The 19,916-nt window shown below is 36.3% G+C and overlaps 1 protein-coding gene and 1 pseudogene across 2 annotated transcripts; one reads left to right on the top strand and one right to left on the bottom strand.

The window, feature by feature from the left end:
• Window positions 1-1,269: 1,269 nt before the first annotated feature.
• LOC133879300 (probable helicase CHR10) lies at window positions 1,270-11,059 on the bottom strand (annotated as a pseudogene).
• Window positions 10,750-19,196, top strand: LOC133879555 (nuclear pore complex protein NUP62-like). Of its 2 annotated transcripts, none has more exons than XM_062318166.1 (10): window positions 10,750-11,363; window positions 11,681-13,462; window positions 13,750-13,843; window positions 15,302-15,368; window positions 15,928-16,050; window positions 16,492-16,569; window positions 17,063-17,166; window positions 17,408-17,495; window positions 17,585-17,683; window positions 18,803-19,196. In XM_062318166.1, the coding sequence occupies exons 2-10, from the start codon at window positions 11,914-11,916 to the stop codon at window positions 18,893-18,895; spliced, it is 2,295 nt and encodes a 764-aa protein (XP_062174150.1). In that variant the 5' UTR covers window positions 10,750-11,363; window positions 11,681-11,913; the 3' UTR covers window positions 18,896-19,196. The 2 variants fall into 2 exon arrangements, with proteins under 2 accessions (XP_062174150.1, XP_062174151.1); XM_062318167.1 differs by having other exon boundaries at window positions 10,751-11,363; window positions 13,771-13,843.
• The last annotated feature ends 720 nt before the right edge of the window (window positions 19,197-19,916 follow it).

Genomic DNA, 19,916 nt, shown 5'->3' with positions numbered 1-19,916 from the left:
TATATGTATGAGAGAGAGGCCTTGTGAAGAGTTGTAATAGGTTCTAAATATGGTAGCTCATGGGGTAGGTAGTGCTCTAACGAGGTTCATGGGCCGTTTGAGGTGGGGTTATGGAAAAAAATCAAGCGGGGTTGGGGGGAGTTTGCTAGCTATACCAGATTTAAGGTGGGAGGTGGCTTTAAGATTAGATTTTGAAATGACACGTGAAGTGGAGATCAGGCTCTCAAGGAAGCTTTTCTAGTTTTGTATAGTATAGCTTGCATCAAGGATGCCTATGTGGCAAATCATTTGGAGGTTTCTAGTGGCTCCCATCAATGGAACGTAAGCTTTATCAGAACGCTTCATGATTGGGAGATGGAAGTCTTTGCTTTGTTCTTCAATTTGTTGTATTTATCTAAAGCGGGCCAGGGCGGTGAAGATAAGCTTTTTTGGGTCTTTTCCAAAAGAGAGTTGTTCGATGTTAGATCGTTCTATAATGTCCTTGTCCCCATGATGGTAATCATTCCCTTGGAGGTGTATCTGGCGGAATAAGATCCCCTTGAGAGCGACATTCTTTGTTTGGTCGGTTGGCCTAGGAAAAATCCTAACCATGGATAATTTAAGAAAGCGGTATGTCATTGTAGGTATTGTATGTGTAAGAGATGTGAGGAGTTTGTGGATCATCTTTTTCTACACTGAGATTGTTGGTGCCTTACGGAGTGCTAAATTTAGTTGTGTTGGTCTTACTTGGGTAATGCCTAGAAGAGTGGTTAACCTTTTCACTTGTTGGAGAGGGTTGGGTGGCAATTCCTAGAGTGCAACAGTGTGGAAGATAATTATATCTTGTCTTTTCTGGTGTATTTGAAGGGAAAGAAATGATAGTGGTTTTGAAGATCACAAGAGGGCAGTAGTGAATTTAAAGTCTTTTTTCAATACTCTTTTCCAATGGGCAGCTGCTTTAGACTTTCCTTATGTGTTTTCTTTTCGTTTTATTTTATTTTTATCCTTTTTTCTTTATAGTTAGGTGTTCTTGTATGTTTCATGTGTACGTTAATACGCCTTTTGCACTTTTTAATAATATTTTGATTATATATATATATATATATAAAATAAAAAAAATAAAAAGCTTAAGTAGAATTCTAAATTTTTTTTGATAAACCCTAAACCTTAGAATCTTGCTACGATACTGTGTTAATTGTGATGGGAATATGCATATGTAAGAAAAAATGGAGTGAATCTCCCTATTGCCATTCTTTCAAAAATATAGGCAAGGTGATTACACAGTATAGCTCATGAATTGACAGCTAGTGAGGACACCTCGCCACAGACAGATGGTGGGGAGACCTGATCACCTATACTTTTAGAAGGAAACTCCTATCATTCTTAACACACATTATCAATTGAGACACTATGAAATTTCTGGTAAACGTTTTGTGCTATAATAAACAGAAGAGGATTTGTGCCTGGTGATGACAGGCATAAACATTTACACAATATATTATATCTACCTCGAAGCATTCACAATGAACATTAATCTTAGTACATCTATTAGGTACAACAATAACACAACAAAACTTGGTTATATTAAGTACAATTTCAAAGAACCAATAGGGTGGAAGTGCTATGCAAGAATCTCAAGTTCTACACTAAATTAAGCCAAATGTGTGGAGACCTTACCAGAATTTTGAGCTGCTGAGAATGATGCCTTTGATAAGCAACATTCCAGGTCCGAAAGAGAGATCTTGCAGCGGGAGACTTCACGCCTAGAATTGTAAGACTGTACAACAGCCAAAGCCACCCATTGAGGAGGACAATCACCCGTATTCTGTTCATCTGAGTCCTCTGAATAGCAACAAATGGGTTGAGGATTAAATAAATAAATGAAAGAAAGAAACTTAAAAAAGGGAAAATAAATAAATCTGAATGCTAAAGTAGGGAATATGACATAGAGTGCCCATATTAATCAGAAAGATTATATGGTGCAGGACAAAACAATGGAAATTGGTCCATCGAACAAATTACAGCTAATTCTCAGAGGAAAGCAAATTAAAAAGATTTTGCTAATGACTTTCATCAATCTTTCTCACCAGAAGAAAAAGACTTCCAACAAACCAGTCACTAATTTCAGTAACTCACAGTCAAAACATAGTTAAGTTATTGTATATATGATCTGCATATGTTTGTTAGCAGCTCAACTGATGCTGCATGGTGTCCCTAATAAATCCTCCTATTTCTTATAGGATAGTCCGTAGTGAGGTTACATATTCTTACATGGGGATATTATAGAAATAGTACCTAATGGTGATATGCTTCTTCATTAAGTCATTAAGGGCAAACTGGCAACATGCTATTTAAGGTCTTCTTTTTTTCTTTTTTTCTTTTTTTTTTCATGAGTAAAGAAATTTAAATTTTAATCAGAGGGAGCAAGCTGCAAGGCAAGGAAACATGAGATTAACCAGGATATCCTCCCTAAAGAACCTTGTACAAAGTTCAGGATGAGGCCATCAGTGGGAGCTTGCTACCTCTAAAGAAATACTTACATTTAGACGGAATTCTTAAGTTGAGAAACATGATAACAACGGTGATTTGAAATGACCTTGACCTAAAACCTATATTCAACCAGAACAATTTGCTACTATCCTATAGGTACCAGACTTGCTTCTTGGTCTGAACAATTAATATTTGCCTCTTAGACCTCAGGGTAGAACATGGTTAACAACTTCCTGTAATCGATACCTGAACAACTTGTAATATATATATATATATATATATATATATATTTTTTTTTTTTTTAAAACAATCCAAAGCAGATTTAGGTAATAAACGATCAAAAATAAGGTAGAGAGTACACAGAAGCTGACCATTAATTCTTCTAAGATGCAGATCACCAAGATGCAGGTCCCTGAATTCAGTAGCTTGTTGATATGCATCAGGGATACTTGCAGATAGTTTGGCCAGTGCATCAAACATTCCTCCATGGCCCCAGTTTCCGAAGTCATCAGCACAACTGCAAAATGAACATATAAATTTTCTTTTGAGATATTACTGAAATCACAAAAAAAGAGAATACTCAGTAAAGCATCTTCAAATTGCCAATATAATGACAAATGGAAGTGCAAACTTGTTTCACAGCCCATATGAACGAAATGAACTCATTTCAAAATGCTATGTAAAATGGTGTGTGTTGATTTCATCAACATTGGACATTCAACGACAAATAATGTATTCCATTCTATCATAATTTCTATTTAGCAATAGTGACTGATTTCTCACGGGTATGCTTGCCTTCTCTCTGGTGATAAATGGGCTGTTTATCTCTAAAAGGATACTATTTGTTATTCATATGCAATAACAACAAACACATTGACAACGTTCTTTTTTTATTTATTTCTTTTGATAAGTAATACTTTCACTGGAAAATGCCAAGACGGCCAAATTGCCGAAGTTAACAACTAGTTATTTTAAGAAGAATGTCAAGAAGGCATTTGGCTTATCCAGCTTATAGAGAACTGGTGGTAGATATAAAATTTTCCCACAAAATTGTTACCAGATATGAGTTCTAATATTTTAGTAATTAAGATGCATAAAACCTACTTTCAGTAAACCAAACTCAATGTAGGGAGCATCTAAAGCTACAATCAGTATACAAGCAGGATGTGGCACTTGTTAATTATAAATGGAGAATAATTTCTGCTTTCACTCTCTTTGAGCACTAGAGCATTGGTTAACTAAATGAGCGTGTTGATATACCCTAGAATATCATAAATTGAAAACTGGTAACGATTTTGATTTACCATCTTATATAAAACAACAAATGACTCTCTTGTTGAATAAAGCTACAAGATCTTCTTTGGAAACATAAATCCACGATTCCTCATACTTTCCTAGAGAGCAAGATTTTACTTACTGATTAATTCACCAACAAGGCTGTAGTAGACTGGCTAAAGAACTTCTGATTATGGATTAATTATTAGTTTTTTTTTTTTCTCGTATTGATAAGCAACTTTCTGGAGATAAATCATGTACGTACGAAAAGAGGACATGTAGAAGCTGATGACAAAATTTATGTCTATGTTTTCTTTTCTATTTCTCTTCACTTCCATTCTAGCCCTCTTGGGACTTGATAATGCTTCTGCAAGAGCAATCTTGATTATTTTTACAGTTCTAACTTAGAAGTGTAGAAAGGAAGATACTGTTGAGGTATTAGAAAATTTTACAGAAGATGTCATTGATCATTATATATAAATTAGGAGAAACTTCACTTACCCCCTCGATGTTTTATCGCTTTTGAAATCAAACCCCCAAAGTTTAAAAACTCTTAATATTGGGTATCCAAATTTAAAAAGTTTTCAATGTCACCCCGCCATTAAAATTTTCTATTAAATTCTAATGGAGGACGTGGAAATTTCCAAACTACCCATTTTTTTTTAAAAAAAATCTCAAAAACAAAAATGACCATATGCTCCATGGCTGACCCACGGCCAAGCTTGACCGTGGGTCAAGTTTTTTTTTTTAAAATATTTTCTAATTATTTAATTAGGGCAATTTTGTAATTTTAAAAATTTTACAGGGGTACAAAAGATATTCCACCCCTTTATTGTCTGATTTAACTCCAAACCCTAATGGTATGTGCGACATTGCAAAGTTTTTAAACTTGGATACCTGATATTGAGTGTTTTTAAACTCTGGAGGTGTGATTGCAAAAGCGATGAAACATCATAGAGGTAAATGAAGTTTTCCCTATAAATTATAATAATTCAGAATGTGATCTCAATACTCCAAAGTTAAGATATGACATTGGAGAAGCATAAAATGGAATTTTCATTTTATAATAATCTCAAAAGGCAAGACAATGGCCCAGTAGGAGCAAAACTAAGCATGCTGACCAGATACCGACAATGCTTTAGGATGTTAGCAATAAATGTCTATACTCAAAAAGAGCCAAACTAGGGATAAATGGTGCACATAGTGATTGATGATGCAAAATGAAACAGAAATTTGAGAGAGAAATAGAACTGAACCAAAGTATTACATCAGTAATCATGGATGACTGACAAAAATTATAAAGAAAATCCAGTAACACCCTAAATATTTTCTTAACAAATTTTCTGTTCATTTTTGCACAAGCAAGATAAAAATTAGAAAGAAAATCCACACCTGTTCATAAAAATGCATAGCACTGCCATTTCAAATGACCCATCTATACAATCAGAATATACTCAAAGTTTGATTTTGTAAGAGAAGATGAAAAACATATGTGCACTTTCAAGGTTGTCAGTTTTATGACATGCTCATATTTGAAAAGAAACAAGCATCAGCACATGAAAAAATGAGAAGCATGAGCAAGTTGAAAAAACAAAAAAAAAAAAAAATGCCAAGAAAGAAGAGACAAGGACATAGGAGAAACAACTGCAGACCACCACCACTCTCGTTATACTAATGAGAAAGCTAACATGAAGGCACTTCCAAAACAATGAACTTACCTGAAGATAACAGTTGGCTCGATCAGATGGACAAACTTTTGATGGATGCGTACATTAATCTCCATAAACAAAATGAAGGGAACCTGAGTCTGACATCACATCACCAGTCACAGGGCTGATAGGTTCTTTTAACGATAATGATCATCGGTATCCAAGGGCTTCCAACTTAGACAACTTCTTCTCCTCTGCCTTCTTCCTTGCATCCTCAAGTTTTTGATGCTCTTTCTCAGGGGCTTTCATTCTCATTCCTGACTCCATTATTGAGTGACTACCTGATTATTGTGATGCCTCCTTGAGTTTTTCAACCCAGGAGAGATAAGAAGCCTCATCAAGACCAGGATCTAAACTGATAGAGGTGGAACCCTCCTCCCACAACAATATCAGATCCACTTGATAGATCTAATGGATTGACCTCAAATTTCCTATCATCCTTGCCTGCAATTTGTTCGCAGCGCTTTGCAAGTACCTTATCAACCATAGCATTCATTTCAGAAATCCGCAACTCATCCAAATTCTCAGTGCTGACATCAGTAGAAAGGATCAAACATATGTAACCCGAATATGATAGACCGCAAATCACCAGTTTCAACTTTCAACTCCTGCCATTTCCTTACCTTCCCAGTCCATATCATCCCCGGCCTACAACATTATGACTAAGCTGCAACTTCCTCTCTGCTCTCTGCATAATAACCTACATCAACACGTGTGACACAACAGACGGTACACTAAGGCCTTCAGCATTACAGACTCATGATATATAAATCTCACCTCCTCTATAGTATGTCTGCTAACTAGGTTTATAGATAAAACATGATTCATTTGACCAATCCGGTGTGCCCTCTGCAAAGCCTGCCTGTCCACTTGAGGATTCCAATCTTGCTCATAGAATATAACCTACAATGTGGATTGAAATCAACAAAGTTTTGACAAACCACAAATATGTCAAGAATACAAAGATGTGCTCTAAGCCACAAATATATTACCTACAATGTGGATTGAAATCAACTCATATGATACAAGTCGAAGTTTGTTGAGGTAAATGACACAGAAGTAGCAATTTATCCGGACAAAGTGTAATTTACCCAATTTGGAATAATTAAAATTATGGTAGGGTTAGAAAGATTTAAGACATCTGGCCAAAGATTTATATTATTTCCTTTTGAACCAAATAAATGTATTAATGAGTTCAATTATTGATATAATTAATCACAAAACTACAAGTCCAAGTTCCAGGTTCCAACTTAAGCAATAATGATAAGGGCGCAGTAGGTTGAGATTGAAGCTCACAGTATCAGCAGCGACCAGATTCAGGCCAACTCCCCCAGCTCTTGTGGATATCATAAAAACAAAAGAGCCTTTTTGTTCAGATTCAGAATTCAAGCTCCCTTTAACAGATTGTCCACTGAAACTTCTTATTGCAGAGAACCGCTCCTCAGCACGAACTGATCCATCAAGATGCTCGTAGGAATATTTTCGTAACTCCAGAAAATCCTACATTGCATATAGAAACACTTTTTAAATAAACTGCACACTGGCGTTTTCAATAAAGTTTAAGAGTTTATTTATTCTTTTGATAAAGGACAAGAAACCTGTAAAATGTCAAGTGTATGTGTCATCTGAGCAAAGAGAAGGACACGGTGTCCAGAATCATGTAGCTTCTGGAGTAGTTGGTCCAAAATCATCAGTTTACCACTGGCCTGATCAGGAAGTCACAAATGAACAGGGATTACATTTATTGGAAACTTCACGAGAGAAAAAGACAGATCTAATACACTTGAACCCAGATAAAGTGCACAAAGTATTTCCATTTAGAGTGACAACAACACAGCTAAGCAAGCCTTTGTCCCTCTTTCTTTATTTTTCATACTTCTGGAGATAATAGAGGCTGAAACCACACAACATGGTTCAGACTACACATTATTATCCATGATTATATCAAATTAACTTAACAGAGCAGGGCAGGTGTTCGCCTTCTTCAAACGGTTCCGGCTCAATACCAGGAAAGAGGTAAGGATGACTACATGTTTTTCTTAGCTGCATTACCTGCACACCAGTGCCATTCAAATGATCAAAGACTTTATAATCATTACATTCACGTACGCATACAAGTAAAAACCACAGCATGAATTGCAAAAGAAAAAAAAAAAATTAAGGTAAACAGAACTATATTAGAACTTAAGTAGGCCTCAAGAACCACAGCACCAATATCACATTTCAGATTGTTAAGCTTTCTATGCTATTCCTTAACAGTATCGACTTCTACTAAGAGTTCATAGTCTATGCCTCGCATGCCTGAACAAATTGCAACAGAGGCATATATATCACAGAGCAGATTATATACAAGGTAACTTTAGGATCTTTCAAGGCAGTCAATGATGAGGAAACCTTCTAGGTCAATTGCACTGCCTTGCCTAGTCAATACTTACCCTTTTTTCCAGTATTTCGTACCAGTTTTTATGTTATGTTTCACCTCTCATGCAATAGCAATCAAATTGATTAAAATAGCCCCTAAATCCAGTTTAGAATGACCCAACATTCCATCAGTCAATAACCAGGTTGTACTTTAACATTAGTTTGGATAGATTCGAAGTCATCAATACTATTCTTGCCATTGTGGCAAGAATATTATGTAGCAGTTGAGGTGGATGCCAACAGGGGCTCACCGATTCCCATCTCACCCCTTCTTTAAGTGGCAAGCCAGTGGACTTGGTTCATGAGGGTCGATGAGTGATCTTTTGTCTAATTCTTTTTCTTTCTTGACTTACAAGAAGTGTAAGCAGCCAGCACATGAATAGTCTAGGTGAGCAGAAGCACCAATTATGAGGATGGTCATGGCAGAGGGATCACACAATCCATGAACCTACCATAATTTCCAGATTGTAAACATCAGATAACAGTTTCCAATCCCAAACCAGCCAGAATTGCAACCCAATATGTGGAGGATAATCTGTCAAGTAATCCATCGTTCCCCACATTAGACTTCAAAAAGTCCTATGAGATAGCAGACATTAGCAGCTGTAATATCAAAGATTCAAAATTCATGCAAACTTCTTCCACACCAAGAAAATAAGATTACTACATCTGAATTAAGTAATGTTTGGTCAACCTAAAATCTACAATATATAAAGTAATTCTTCCAATGTGGATTTCTAGAAGTTAAAGAACAAAGGAATTTGCTGTGCCACAACATAAGATGGACTCTTTATGAGTGAGTCCGTGTGATGGTTTAACACTCTTGTATCAATGAACTCATGTTTTCCATAATTTTATATACTTCTATAATGATTGTATCACCAGCCATTTGGCTTGGCTAAACAACCTTTCAACTGATGACCTCGTTTAATTTAAAACTTGGGTAAGAATTTGAATTAAAACACACCACACTTGATTGCAGCAGAAGTAGACACTTAGATTTGTATGATCACATAGCATAGTTTTAGAAGAGTCAAAACTACTAAACGACAACCTACTAACGGTAGGTTTTCAGCCAAGTAAAAAAAATAAAAAACTGATGACAGGTATGAAGATAACCTGATGAAGGATCTTCAGCCTCCTTGAATGTAGAAAGAAATTGATCTAGTGGCCCAAAGATTGAAGGCATACAAAAATGCATCAAAGCCCAGAGTTCAGTAAGATTGTTTTGGACAGGTGTGCCAGTCATCAACAACCTTCTTGGCATAAGAAAACGCTCTTTGAGAAGCTTATAAAGAACCTGCTGAGGTTTAATCATTTAAGTGTCTGCAACAAGAAAGGAGAACTCCTCTAAATTAAAACATGTTTTTAATCTTCTTAAAATTGAGACTAGTAGTCGCCTCATATTGTTGCATATTTCAAATCTTTCAAATATAGATTAGAAGAAAAAATTCCAGCTTGTCATTTTTGTTTTGGCCTAAATATTTTCATTTTCCACATAAATAGTATCTAGAAGACCACCATGTTCTTGAATTTTCTGAAATCTGGGTTTTTAAAGCTTATTAGAGACTTAATAAACATGTCTACACTATGATTGATTATGATATAACTCATAATAACTACGATAACCACATAGAATTAACTCATCATCAACTAACAAACCCACAATATATGATTGATATTTCAAGGTATCTCCAACGTACACTGGAAGGATTTTTAAGTCTTTGATCTTCGTCAATTACTGCATACTGCCATGGTATTTGAGAAAGAAAATCTTGATCCGTCAATGCCATGTCATATGTTGTCAACAGTACATCAAAAGGTAATGAATGGCATGCCATAATCTATCATCACTTTTGAAAAAAGATACCCAAACTTTAAAAAGTGTTAATTTAGGATATCAATTTTTCAATTTCAACCCTCAGTTAAAAATTTTTGTTAAATCTTGTCAAAATTTTCAAAATACCCATATTTTTTTTTGAGAAAAAAAATTGATTGAATTTAGTTGTTGGTCAGAATTTAACGAAATTTACAAAAATACCCATGCCCGAATCTTTGAAAATTTTTATAATTTTTTTTTAAAAAAATAAAGACGGGTATTTTGGAAATTTAATAAGATTTAATGACAAATTCTAATGGAATGTTAAAATTAAAAAAATTAAAATTAAAAGATACCTTAAATTGACACTTTTTAAAGTTTAAATATCATTTTTTAAAAATAATTAAAGATCAGAAGTTATAATTGAAGTTTTCTTAAAGATAATTACAATCATAGCCTGTTATAGTCGCTAAAGCTATAAACTTACAATGTAAGATGAGGACTGTCCTTTTACACTCAAGTATGTGTTGGACCAAAAATGAATTGAGAAATGCATAAAATAATCACCTTCTTTCTTCTTCTTTTTTGGTATGTTGTTAGCCTATTAATCACCTTAATTGTCCTATTAGCTTAAGCCATTTATAGCTATCACCTCTCATATATTCGATCTCATGTGGAGGCAACTCAATCTTAGGACCACAAAAAATCATTTTGAACCATCATTCTTTTCTTTTGTTGGGTAGCAATTTTATTATTTAGTAAGCTTTACAACAATGACATGTCACGAAATTAGGATTTTGTTTAAGAATTATATTTCATTTCAAAAAAAAATTACAGAATATATATATATATATATATATATATATATATATATATATATATTTTATATATATTAGATAAAATGAGTATAAAAAATAATATTACTCTAAATAAAATAGAATGAAATAAAAAGTAAAATCTTGGTGCAAAATTTTGGGTAGAAGCTGAAGGCAAGAAGAGACGAGTCCATCCATTGATCCATTCTTCCCCCCTTCTCCGCTAGTTATAGACATTGCTTTTACTTCACGCACTCCTCTGTCTCTCTCTCTCTCTCTCTCTTTCTATGTGTCGCAAAGACGCATACAAACATACACGCTCCTTTTGCTAAAACACCTTGCCCTGCGTAGACTGCGGCGATGCGCTTTCTCACCAACACATACTGAAGAACTTTTAGGTTTGGGGAAAATTTTATGCTCTTCTCTATTTCTTCCCCCTTCTCGTTCCAGAACCGCAGCTAGACCCCAAGGCCCAAAACCAGCACAGAGCCGCCGCACAAGATCCGCCCACCCTCCAGCTCCAATTGTGCACAGACCCACGTCACCACCATCCAAAACCCAAGACCCACAACACAACGATTTGCGATTTGGATAAGAAATTAGAGAAGAAATTTCCGGATACAAGACCCACTGTTTACATGTAATAAAGGGAAATGGCTAAGCCAATGGGGTTGAGTATTTCTTGAAGAGGATCGATTTGCTGATTTCTTGAAGACGTTCGGCGGTTTTGGTGTTGAGGATTTTAATGAACTGTATTTTTGTGTGAATGAGGATTTGCTAATTTGAAGAGGTTCGGCAGCAAATCAACAATTTCTTGAAGAGGTTGAGCGAATGTGGCTTTGGAGGAAGGACATGGTATGATTTTTGTGTGAATAAAAAAAATATAAAATATTAATTTTAATAAATAGAGAAGAAATTTGGATAAGATGATAGATGTAGGTTTTGAAAAATAGTTTTATAAAAAAGAAAAAGAAAAAAAGAAAGTAAAGTAAGCCATATGTTGATGCTCTTATTGTTGATAGGTTATTTTGGCTTAGCAGAAAAGAAAAAAAAAAAAAAAAAAAAAAAAAAGAAACAAAAAATATATAATATTTTTAGTTTATTTTGATTTATTGACACATTGAGATGTAATGAAAAAGTATTGATTTTTTTTTTTTTTTTTTTTTTTTAAGTTTTAAACTTTACAGGAAAGAGTCATTTTTGACAAAAAAAAAAAAAAACAAAAACAAAAACAAAAAGAGAAAACGAAAGAAGAAGAAGAAGGCCGGCTGAACCGGCAATTTCAAAACCCCCAAAACCCTTTAGAGACAGCTTTACCTCCCAAAACCCTCAATTTCAAAACCCCCAGTCACTCGCACAGGCACAGACCCACCAGAAGCGAGCGAGAGAGAGGGAGAGAAAAACCATGTCGGGCTTCTCATATGGATCTTCATCCGCCTCATCCACGCCCGCATTCTCCCTCACGAACCCGCCCTCCACCGGATTACCATTCGGATCATCCGCCTCCCCATTCGGATCCGGCACCACCCCCTCTTCTTCCCCATTCGGATTCGGATCCTCCACTTCCACTTCCTCTTCTTCTTCAGCTCCTTCCTTCTCGTTCCCCTTCAATTCCGCTTCTAGCTCCGCTGCCTCCTTGTTCGGAACAGTAGGGTCTTCGTCCTCTGCAACTTCCGCTCCGTCCCCGTTTGGGACAATCCCGTCCTCGGCGACCTCAGCTTCGTCCCTATTCGGTTCAGCTGCTTCTGGTTTTGCCTTGTTCAGTACCGCCTCATCTACTAGTACTTCGGCATCGGCCGCGGCAGGTTCCGGTTCATCCTTGTTCGGAGCATCTCTATCGGCGTCAAGTACCAATTCGCCCTTGTTCGGAACGACGTCATCCTTCGCTCCGAAGTCTGCTCCTCTCCTGTTCGGAACGACCCCGTCCTCAGCGGCGCCAACTTCTGGTTCACCTCTGTTCGGAACGACGTCATCCGTTGCGGCGCCAACTTCTGGTCCATCTCTGTTTGGAACGACGTCGTCCTCCACGGCTCCAACTTCTGGTTCACCTCTATTCGGAACGACGCCGTCCTCTGCGGCGCCAACTTCTGGTTCACCTCTGTTCGGAACGACGTCGTCCGTTGCGGCGCCAACTTCTGGTCCATCTCTGTTTGGAACGACGTCGTCCTCCGCGGCTCCAACATCTGGTTCCCCTCTATTCGGAACCACGTCGTCCTCCGCGGCACCAACTTCTGGTTCACCTCTATTTGGAACTACGTCGTCCTCCGCGGCAACTTCTGGTTTTGGTTCCAACCTGTTTGGAACAACAGCCTCATCAGCGAGTACAGGTTTATCCTTATTCGGAACATCATCATCCACTTCTCCATTTTCAGCTTCAACTCCTCCTGCATTCCCATTTGCTTCAAGCTCAGCTTCAAGTTCAACCACAGCCTCGCCTTTCTCTGCTTCTTCTACCGGGCTTTCAATCTCAACTGCTTCAGCCTTTTCAAAACCCACTACACCCTCCGCTACTGTATCTTCCTCTTATACAACGACAACCTCTTCTGCCTTCTCATTCGTCCCACCCTCTTCCTCAGCTTCTCAGCCTTCATTTGGGTTCACCGCCTCGTCGGCAGCCACTGCTGTTTCCACCGCACCTACAGCAAAGGCTTCTTCTCTGTCCTTTGGAACGTCTACTGCTCCGCCGTTCTCGACGGTCACCACCACGAGTGCTTCCACTCCGCCTGCTACTAGTAGTAGTGGCACTACTACTACTGCTACACAAGCTTCGTTTGCTTTGCCCGCATTTGGTGTGAGTTCTTCTTCGGCTGCAACTAGTGCTTCAACAGTAGCAGCAGCGAGCTCGGCCGCTTCTTCTGGCGCTGCAGGATCTTTTACGGGCTTTTCGTTTAGCAAACAGTTGACGCCTGCTTCACCCTTGCAATCACATTCAACTACTGCCGCCCCTGCGTTTGGTGAGTTTAGCATTTTTAATTGTGTTTCAGATGTTATTGTTTTTCTGCTGTAGTAGGTGGTTATGATGTTTATGTTAACGGTGTTGTCTTTGTTTATGCTGGTGGGACTGTATACCTTTCTATGCATCTGCGTATTGCTTTATATTGTGTTGTAGATTCTTAAGCTATTAACTTGTGATATCCTCTTCCAATAACAACTTGTTTAAATGCTGAAGTGCCTAGATCAAGCAGCAGTTACTTGTGTTTGATGTTCAAATATCCTTTGATCGTTCAAAATGATTTTGTAGTTGTCTCTTCAACTTCTGCAGCTGCAGCAACTTCCAGTTTGAGTACTACTGGTGCTCAGACATCATCATCTCTTATTGTGGCCTCCAGTAGTGGGTATGTGTGCTTACTCTTAATAGTAAACTTTTTCACTTTTTTTTTTTCTTTCTTTCTGGTATCTAGATTATCTATTAACTTTTCATTTTTTAATATGTTTTGGTAGATTACTGCTTTTATTTTTTAGATCTGGTATTTATTAATCAGTGCTCTGATGCACATATTCACTGTTGATACATTTTCATTTTGCTTTCTTGGCAGTATATTTGCTCTCTGTGTCCACATAACTTCCCTTGACATGGGACATATTAGGGAATCTGTCTGCACGTGCTTGTGGTAGACTCTAGGATCGGAAAAGTTATGATCTTGTGGTTTGTTATGGCGAGGATAAGTCTTTAAGGGTTCAAAAAGATTGAATGTCGGTTGCTGAAAGAGGCTGGGAATCAAGAATCTGCTTGCTGGAAATTCTGGACAATGTGATCAGGATTTTTGGGTTGTTTCAATGGGTTATTCGGTGACAAATAGCAAGGAAAAGTAGGTAGGCTTTTAGGATTTCAATAAGGGAGAGGGTTTGATTTGGGGTTGCAAAGAGAAGAAAATAGGAATTTTCTTGATGTGAATGTGAACATTAACAGTGCGCCAAATAAGGCATGTTGATACTCAAAACAGTAATCATTGCATCAATTGTAGGCCAAACATAATTATGAAATAATTCTAAAAGTAAATTATGTGCAGAATTTTATAAGAGTTCAGGTCCGTCTGTGCACTATGGCCATAATTCATAAACTAGTAACTTAATTTTAAAACTATTTTGACCCTTCGATGTTTATATTTCGAGCTTCATAATATAGGTCTTGCTTATTCAGACGTTCTATGATGGTCCTACGTATGAAAAGTTCTTAAGCTGCCAAAACTGAAAATCACTTTGAATACAACAAATTGAGCCTTATTCCATGGTTTTGTCATTACTTCTAGAAAAGATCTTAAAAAAATAAAGTGAAAAGATCATAATGCTTTGCTATTTTACTTCTTTGTGTCATATTGTTTGTCCAGTATTACATTTTGGAATGTCCAAAAAATTGTCTAGTTTGCAATTAGGGAAGCCCTTATGAGTGCCCTAATGTGGAGCATCTTTGAGGACTGCGAGTCTAATGTGCTTAGTTTAAAATCTGTCTTTTTGAGATTTCTTTTGGATTTTGGATTGGGTTGTAATCTATGATCCTAATTTTCACCTCTTTGAATCTTTTGGATCTAGTTAACTTTTTGGATTTTAGACACCTTTAGGGTGTTTGTATCCTTATATACTCTTCGTGTATGAGGGCTTTTCCTTTTATTTCAATAAATTATTATTCATAAAAAAAATCAGAGGGTAATATATTTTCTTTTCAAAGTCTCTCAAATCTATGTACCATTGAGAGAATAGATGATAGTAGTTGATTATATATTAAGGTTTTCCAAGAAATATGAATTTGCTGCTTATCCTCTTCTGTTCTGTTTGTACCGTTGGACAACTTCAAGTGTCAGCACTACAGTATCTACTGCACCAAAATTACCGTCTGGGATCACAGGGAAGACTGTTGAAGAGGTATTTCATGTCTTCATTTCATAAAGTTGTTTTCACGTCTTGTCGTTTATACGTTGCGATATTTTAGATGAAATACTAGTTGCATTAGTTTTGCTTTCTATGAAAAAAGAATCTTGGACAGTGGTACTTCTAGAGATATAGTCTTGGTGGGCAGTAACCTTGTGAGAGAGAAGTGGGACACTTAACTGTAAACTACCTTTTTTTTTTGTTCTTTCTTTAATCCTTTGTTGTTTTTTGTCTTTGAACTGAGGGAATAAGGAAACTGGTTTGTTAAAGAGATAGTCTAGATGTGGAAAAGAAAAGGAAAAGGAAGATTAATCTGTAATACGAATGAATTTAAAACTTGGTTAGTTAGTTGCTTCCTTCTGTCCATAACATTGGCCTACACATAGCTTTTATCAAAATCAACTTTTATTTTGTAAGCAGAAAGGTGAGAGATCTCTTTCAGCAAACCTAGGTCACCATTTTCGTCAAACTTATTTCTAATTTTTCGCTCCTTCTATTCCACGTGAGGGTGTGATTTTTTTTTTTTTTTTTTTTGGTTTTGTTTTATTTTAAGATCATCAAGGAGTGGAATGCTGAACTACAAGAGCGTGCTGGAAAGTTCCGAAAGCAGGCTAACGCGATAGCTGAGTGGGACCGGAGAATTTTGCAGAATCGTGATGTTCTTCTTAGGCTCGAGGTAATTGATTTTCTGTTATCAAAAGAATAGTGTATACTGTAGATTAATGTGAAATATATGAACATCACAAAGCCATTTATTCTATTTTATGTTGGAAGACCATTTATGAGATTTTCCTGGAAGTTATTTGCCCTCAATTTCAAAGGGTTGACAATTTTACTGAGATAGTGTGTCATATGCCTTGTTGATATTGAAACACGAGTTCTTATGCTGCCTTACATTGGCAAGAAAATGACTGGTCACAAGGCGTAGTATATGTCATAAAAAATTGATTCTTCTCTTTTTCCTCCCCCATCCCCCCGAAAAAGAAAAAAAAGAAAAAAAAAATTGTGGTGTTATCTTCACATTTTCATTGTGGAATAGTGTTTTATGATTAGCAAACGGTTTAATTAACATCATTGACGGCTACTCATTTTGTTTTGCAAATAATCTGTAATTTAGATTGAAGTGGCAAAAGTGGTTGAGACTCAAACTAACTTGGAGCGGCAACTGGAGTTAATTGAGACTCATCAACAAGAGGTATATTAGTAAGTTGTTTTGTCTATGTTGGTCTAATTGCCAAAATGTACTAGTAAGAACATTGTCCATAAGTTATTATTGAGGGGATTCTCAGGAATGTGTAAATCCTTTCTTTGGCCATAATCAAAAAGCAAAATCTCTTGTATAAATGTTTGTGTTTAATTTTTATTTTTTTTTGAGGCCTGGAGAATATATATATATATATATCTTTCTTTTTTTTTTTTTTGGATAAGGAATCAAGATATCATTAAAAGCGTAAGGAACCCTATGTACACAAGAAGTATACAAGAGCAGCCACCTGACTAGTAGGGGCAAAAAGAACAAAAAAAATCATGAAAATTTATAAATCTTACTAGTAACTTTTTAGAAATGTAGAGATTAGTCTTTGAACATTTATAACTATGGTATTTTATTGCCCCTAAATATTCATATGTCTAGACACAATTTTGTGTGATATTCAGTAAACAAATATAATTCTCTCGTCATTTTTTAGGTTGACATAGCTTTGCAAAGTATGGAAGAAGAAGCTGAGCGTATTTACAAGGATGAGCATGGATTGCTTCTTGATGATGAAGCTGCTTCCACAAGAGATGCAATGTGAGTACTCAGTTCTTTGATTTAGTTTGAGTTGATCTGATGCACCCAAGTACAGGACTGGGCTTTACCACTGCCGTATATAGCTCAGTTGTATGCCCGGTTTATAAATGCGTTAGATTCAGTTTGCCATTATATCTTTGCAGAAGCTACATATTTGTTGAAGGAAAAATTTCTGGATTCTGCTAATATATTGATGTCACCTTTGTTCTCTTTTTTTTTGCCCCGCGGGTGCTGGATACAGGTATGAGCAGTCTGAACTTATAGAGAGGGAATTAGAGCAGATGACAGAACAGATCAAATCAATTATTCAGACCGTAAATGCCAACCAGGTAAATGCTCTAATTCAATGTTTCCACTCCGAACTAGGTTTTTTCCAACAGATGCCAACAATTGAAACCTACCTTCTTGTTTCCTTTAGGGAGGAGAACTTGATGCAATTGATGGGATGACACCACTAGATGTAGTAGTCCGGATTTTAAACAATCAACTAAGTTCTTTAATGTGGATTGATGAGAAGGTTAGTATCTTCTTTTGCATTACCTTTTGTCATTTCATTATCTATGGAATATGCACTCTTTTTTGTTGATAAGTTTCGCACTCAATCCACTACTTCACATCCACTTTGTTCTTATAAGGGAAAGGAAACATCATTTGAGCTCTAGCTTATTGGTCATGTCAATAGCTGCACTTGTTAGTTCCATTAGTAATTAGTACATGTAGAAATATAATAAACTTGTTAAGATTTTCATCATTGTGGACAGCTTTGAGCTAAAGCTCAAGCTGTGAGGGACAAGGTGGGGTTTGTTGGTCTTAGAATTCAAATCTTGGCAGGTTTGTGAAAATTTTTAACAAAGGGAGATCAGTTGTTGACAGAACTCGATGCTTGTTAGAAAATTTCATGACATGTAGATTAGCTCTTATATGTGTGTGCGCGTGTTTGTGTAATTCAGTGATTCCCATGTACTTGTTTGGAATACTGTGACCATTGAGGTTTAGTGGTTTACTAATGGTTTCATAAACTCAATTTTTCCTGCCCTTCTTTTCTAAAAAGAAAAAGATTACTAATTTTTTAGTGTATATCGTTTAACTTCTTGTTTACTGTTTGCTTGTGTAAATAGGAAAACATTTGTTTGATAAAACTTTTTCCTTTTCCCTTTTCCCTTTTGTTTTCTCTTTTCAAGACAAAAACATTAAAAAACACTCTAAAACACAAAACATTCAAAACTATTTTTATCTTTATGTCATATTAGAACATTTTTTCAAACAAAAAACAAACTGTACCATCTAAAAAGCATTAACAAATGGAGCATATACATCTTTCCAAGGCATTCTAGCAGTACTCTGGCAAGTCCTTGTGCTAGGAGCAACTATTGTTCTGCTTTAATTGTACTTTTCACATAAAATTGAGACACTGCGAACATTTTGTAAACGCTACTATACCAATGGTCCAAGGCGTTCTCATTCCCTCAGTGCCCAGGGGAAAAACAAATAATAATAAGAAAAGAAAAAAAATACAAAGATAAAATGTCGTGGATACATCCATTTTTCACATGAATTTGTCATCACTCTCTCTATGGATTATGTGCATACAACTTGAATTCATCGCCAGACCACTCACCGTCCTCAATGTTATCAGGCAGGGGAATTTTCTTCACGCATTCAGAAACTCGCCAGCCAAGGTTCGGCTGCAGATCGTGATTTGATGGGTCCAAAGTTCTGGAGGTCCTGACCTCTGGAATTGTAAAACTACCTCAACATTTAAAAACCCTGCTTCTACCAGGTAAAGATTAGTAATTGCAGAGGAAAAGGTTACGTTACACAACTCTTCCGTTTTTCAGGCGATAGACTGCATTTGTAGTGCCTTTGGATGTTATTACTTGTAGGAACTGATATTCTGTCTCTAATAACATTTTTGGGATGTTTAGCAGTGGAATTCTTTAGAAAATGGTGAGTGTATCTGTAGCCATCTGTTGAAATATTCTTCTGTTTGACTTCCCTCATTAAATGGATGGCCATGCCTATTGTCGTCATGTGTAAATGTATATGTTTCTTTGAATTCTTTCGCTAATTATCTTTTGGTTATAAACCTTCAAGCTCGATAGTTAAATGTGTACATAGAGGCATTCAATTTGAGGGTTTTGGGCATGGACATTAATTGTGTGAAAATGAATTGTATAATGCGAACCCACTAGTAACAAAGCATAAAAAATGATAAATCGGCTACTTCGAGAGATACGTGATCTTCAATGGCTACTTAGAGGTATTCGTGACTTCCAAGATACCAAAAGATGTTATAGGTTTTGACAAAATTCAAGCATGATATTTTATTCATTAGAATTATGCTTAAATAGGAGACGGCTAAGTCATAAGACATAACTATTAGGTCTAGCCGTCATTTACATCATGCAGGAATCCTAGTCGCCGTTTACATGCAGGAACCCGAAAAGAATAATAGCTACATGTTACAAGGCTAGGTTTAGCTGTCATTGACTTAGACTTTAGTGAGAAAAAATACTTACAAATAGCTTATAATTTTATTTGGAATATATTTTCCTTATTAGACTAGGAAAGAAACTACTAACAATTATAAGGAGATTATACTCCTTATTAGTCCCTAAGTGCTCCTCAAGGCATGATTACATCACTGTATCTTGAACTTCTTGACACATTTAGAAAATGAGACATAATTAGGGTTATAGGCTGAATATTTATGTATGCAGATGTCTATTAATGCCTTTATGTTTTTGAAA

Source organism: Alnus glutinosa, chromosome 10 (assembly GCF_958979055.1).
Source record: "Alnus glutinosa chromosome 10, dhAlnGlut1.1, whole genome shotgun sequence".
Taxonomy (NCBI): domain Eukaryota; kingdom Viridiplantae; phylum Streptophyta; class Magnoliopsida; order Fagales; family Betulaceae; genus Alnus; species Alnus glutinosa.
This window is presented reverse-complemented; position numbering and strand designations above follow the sequence as displayed.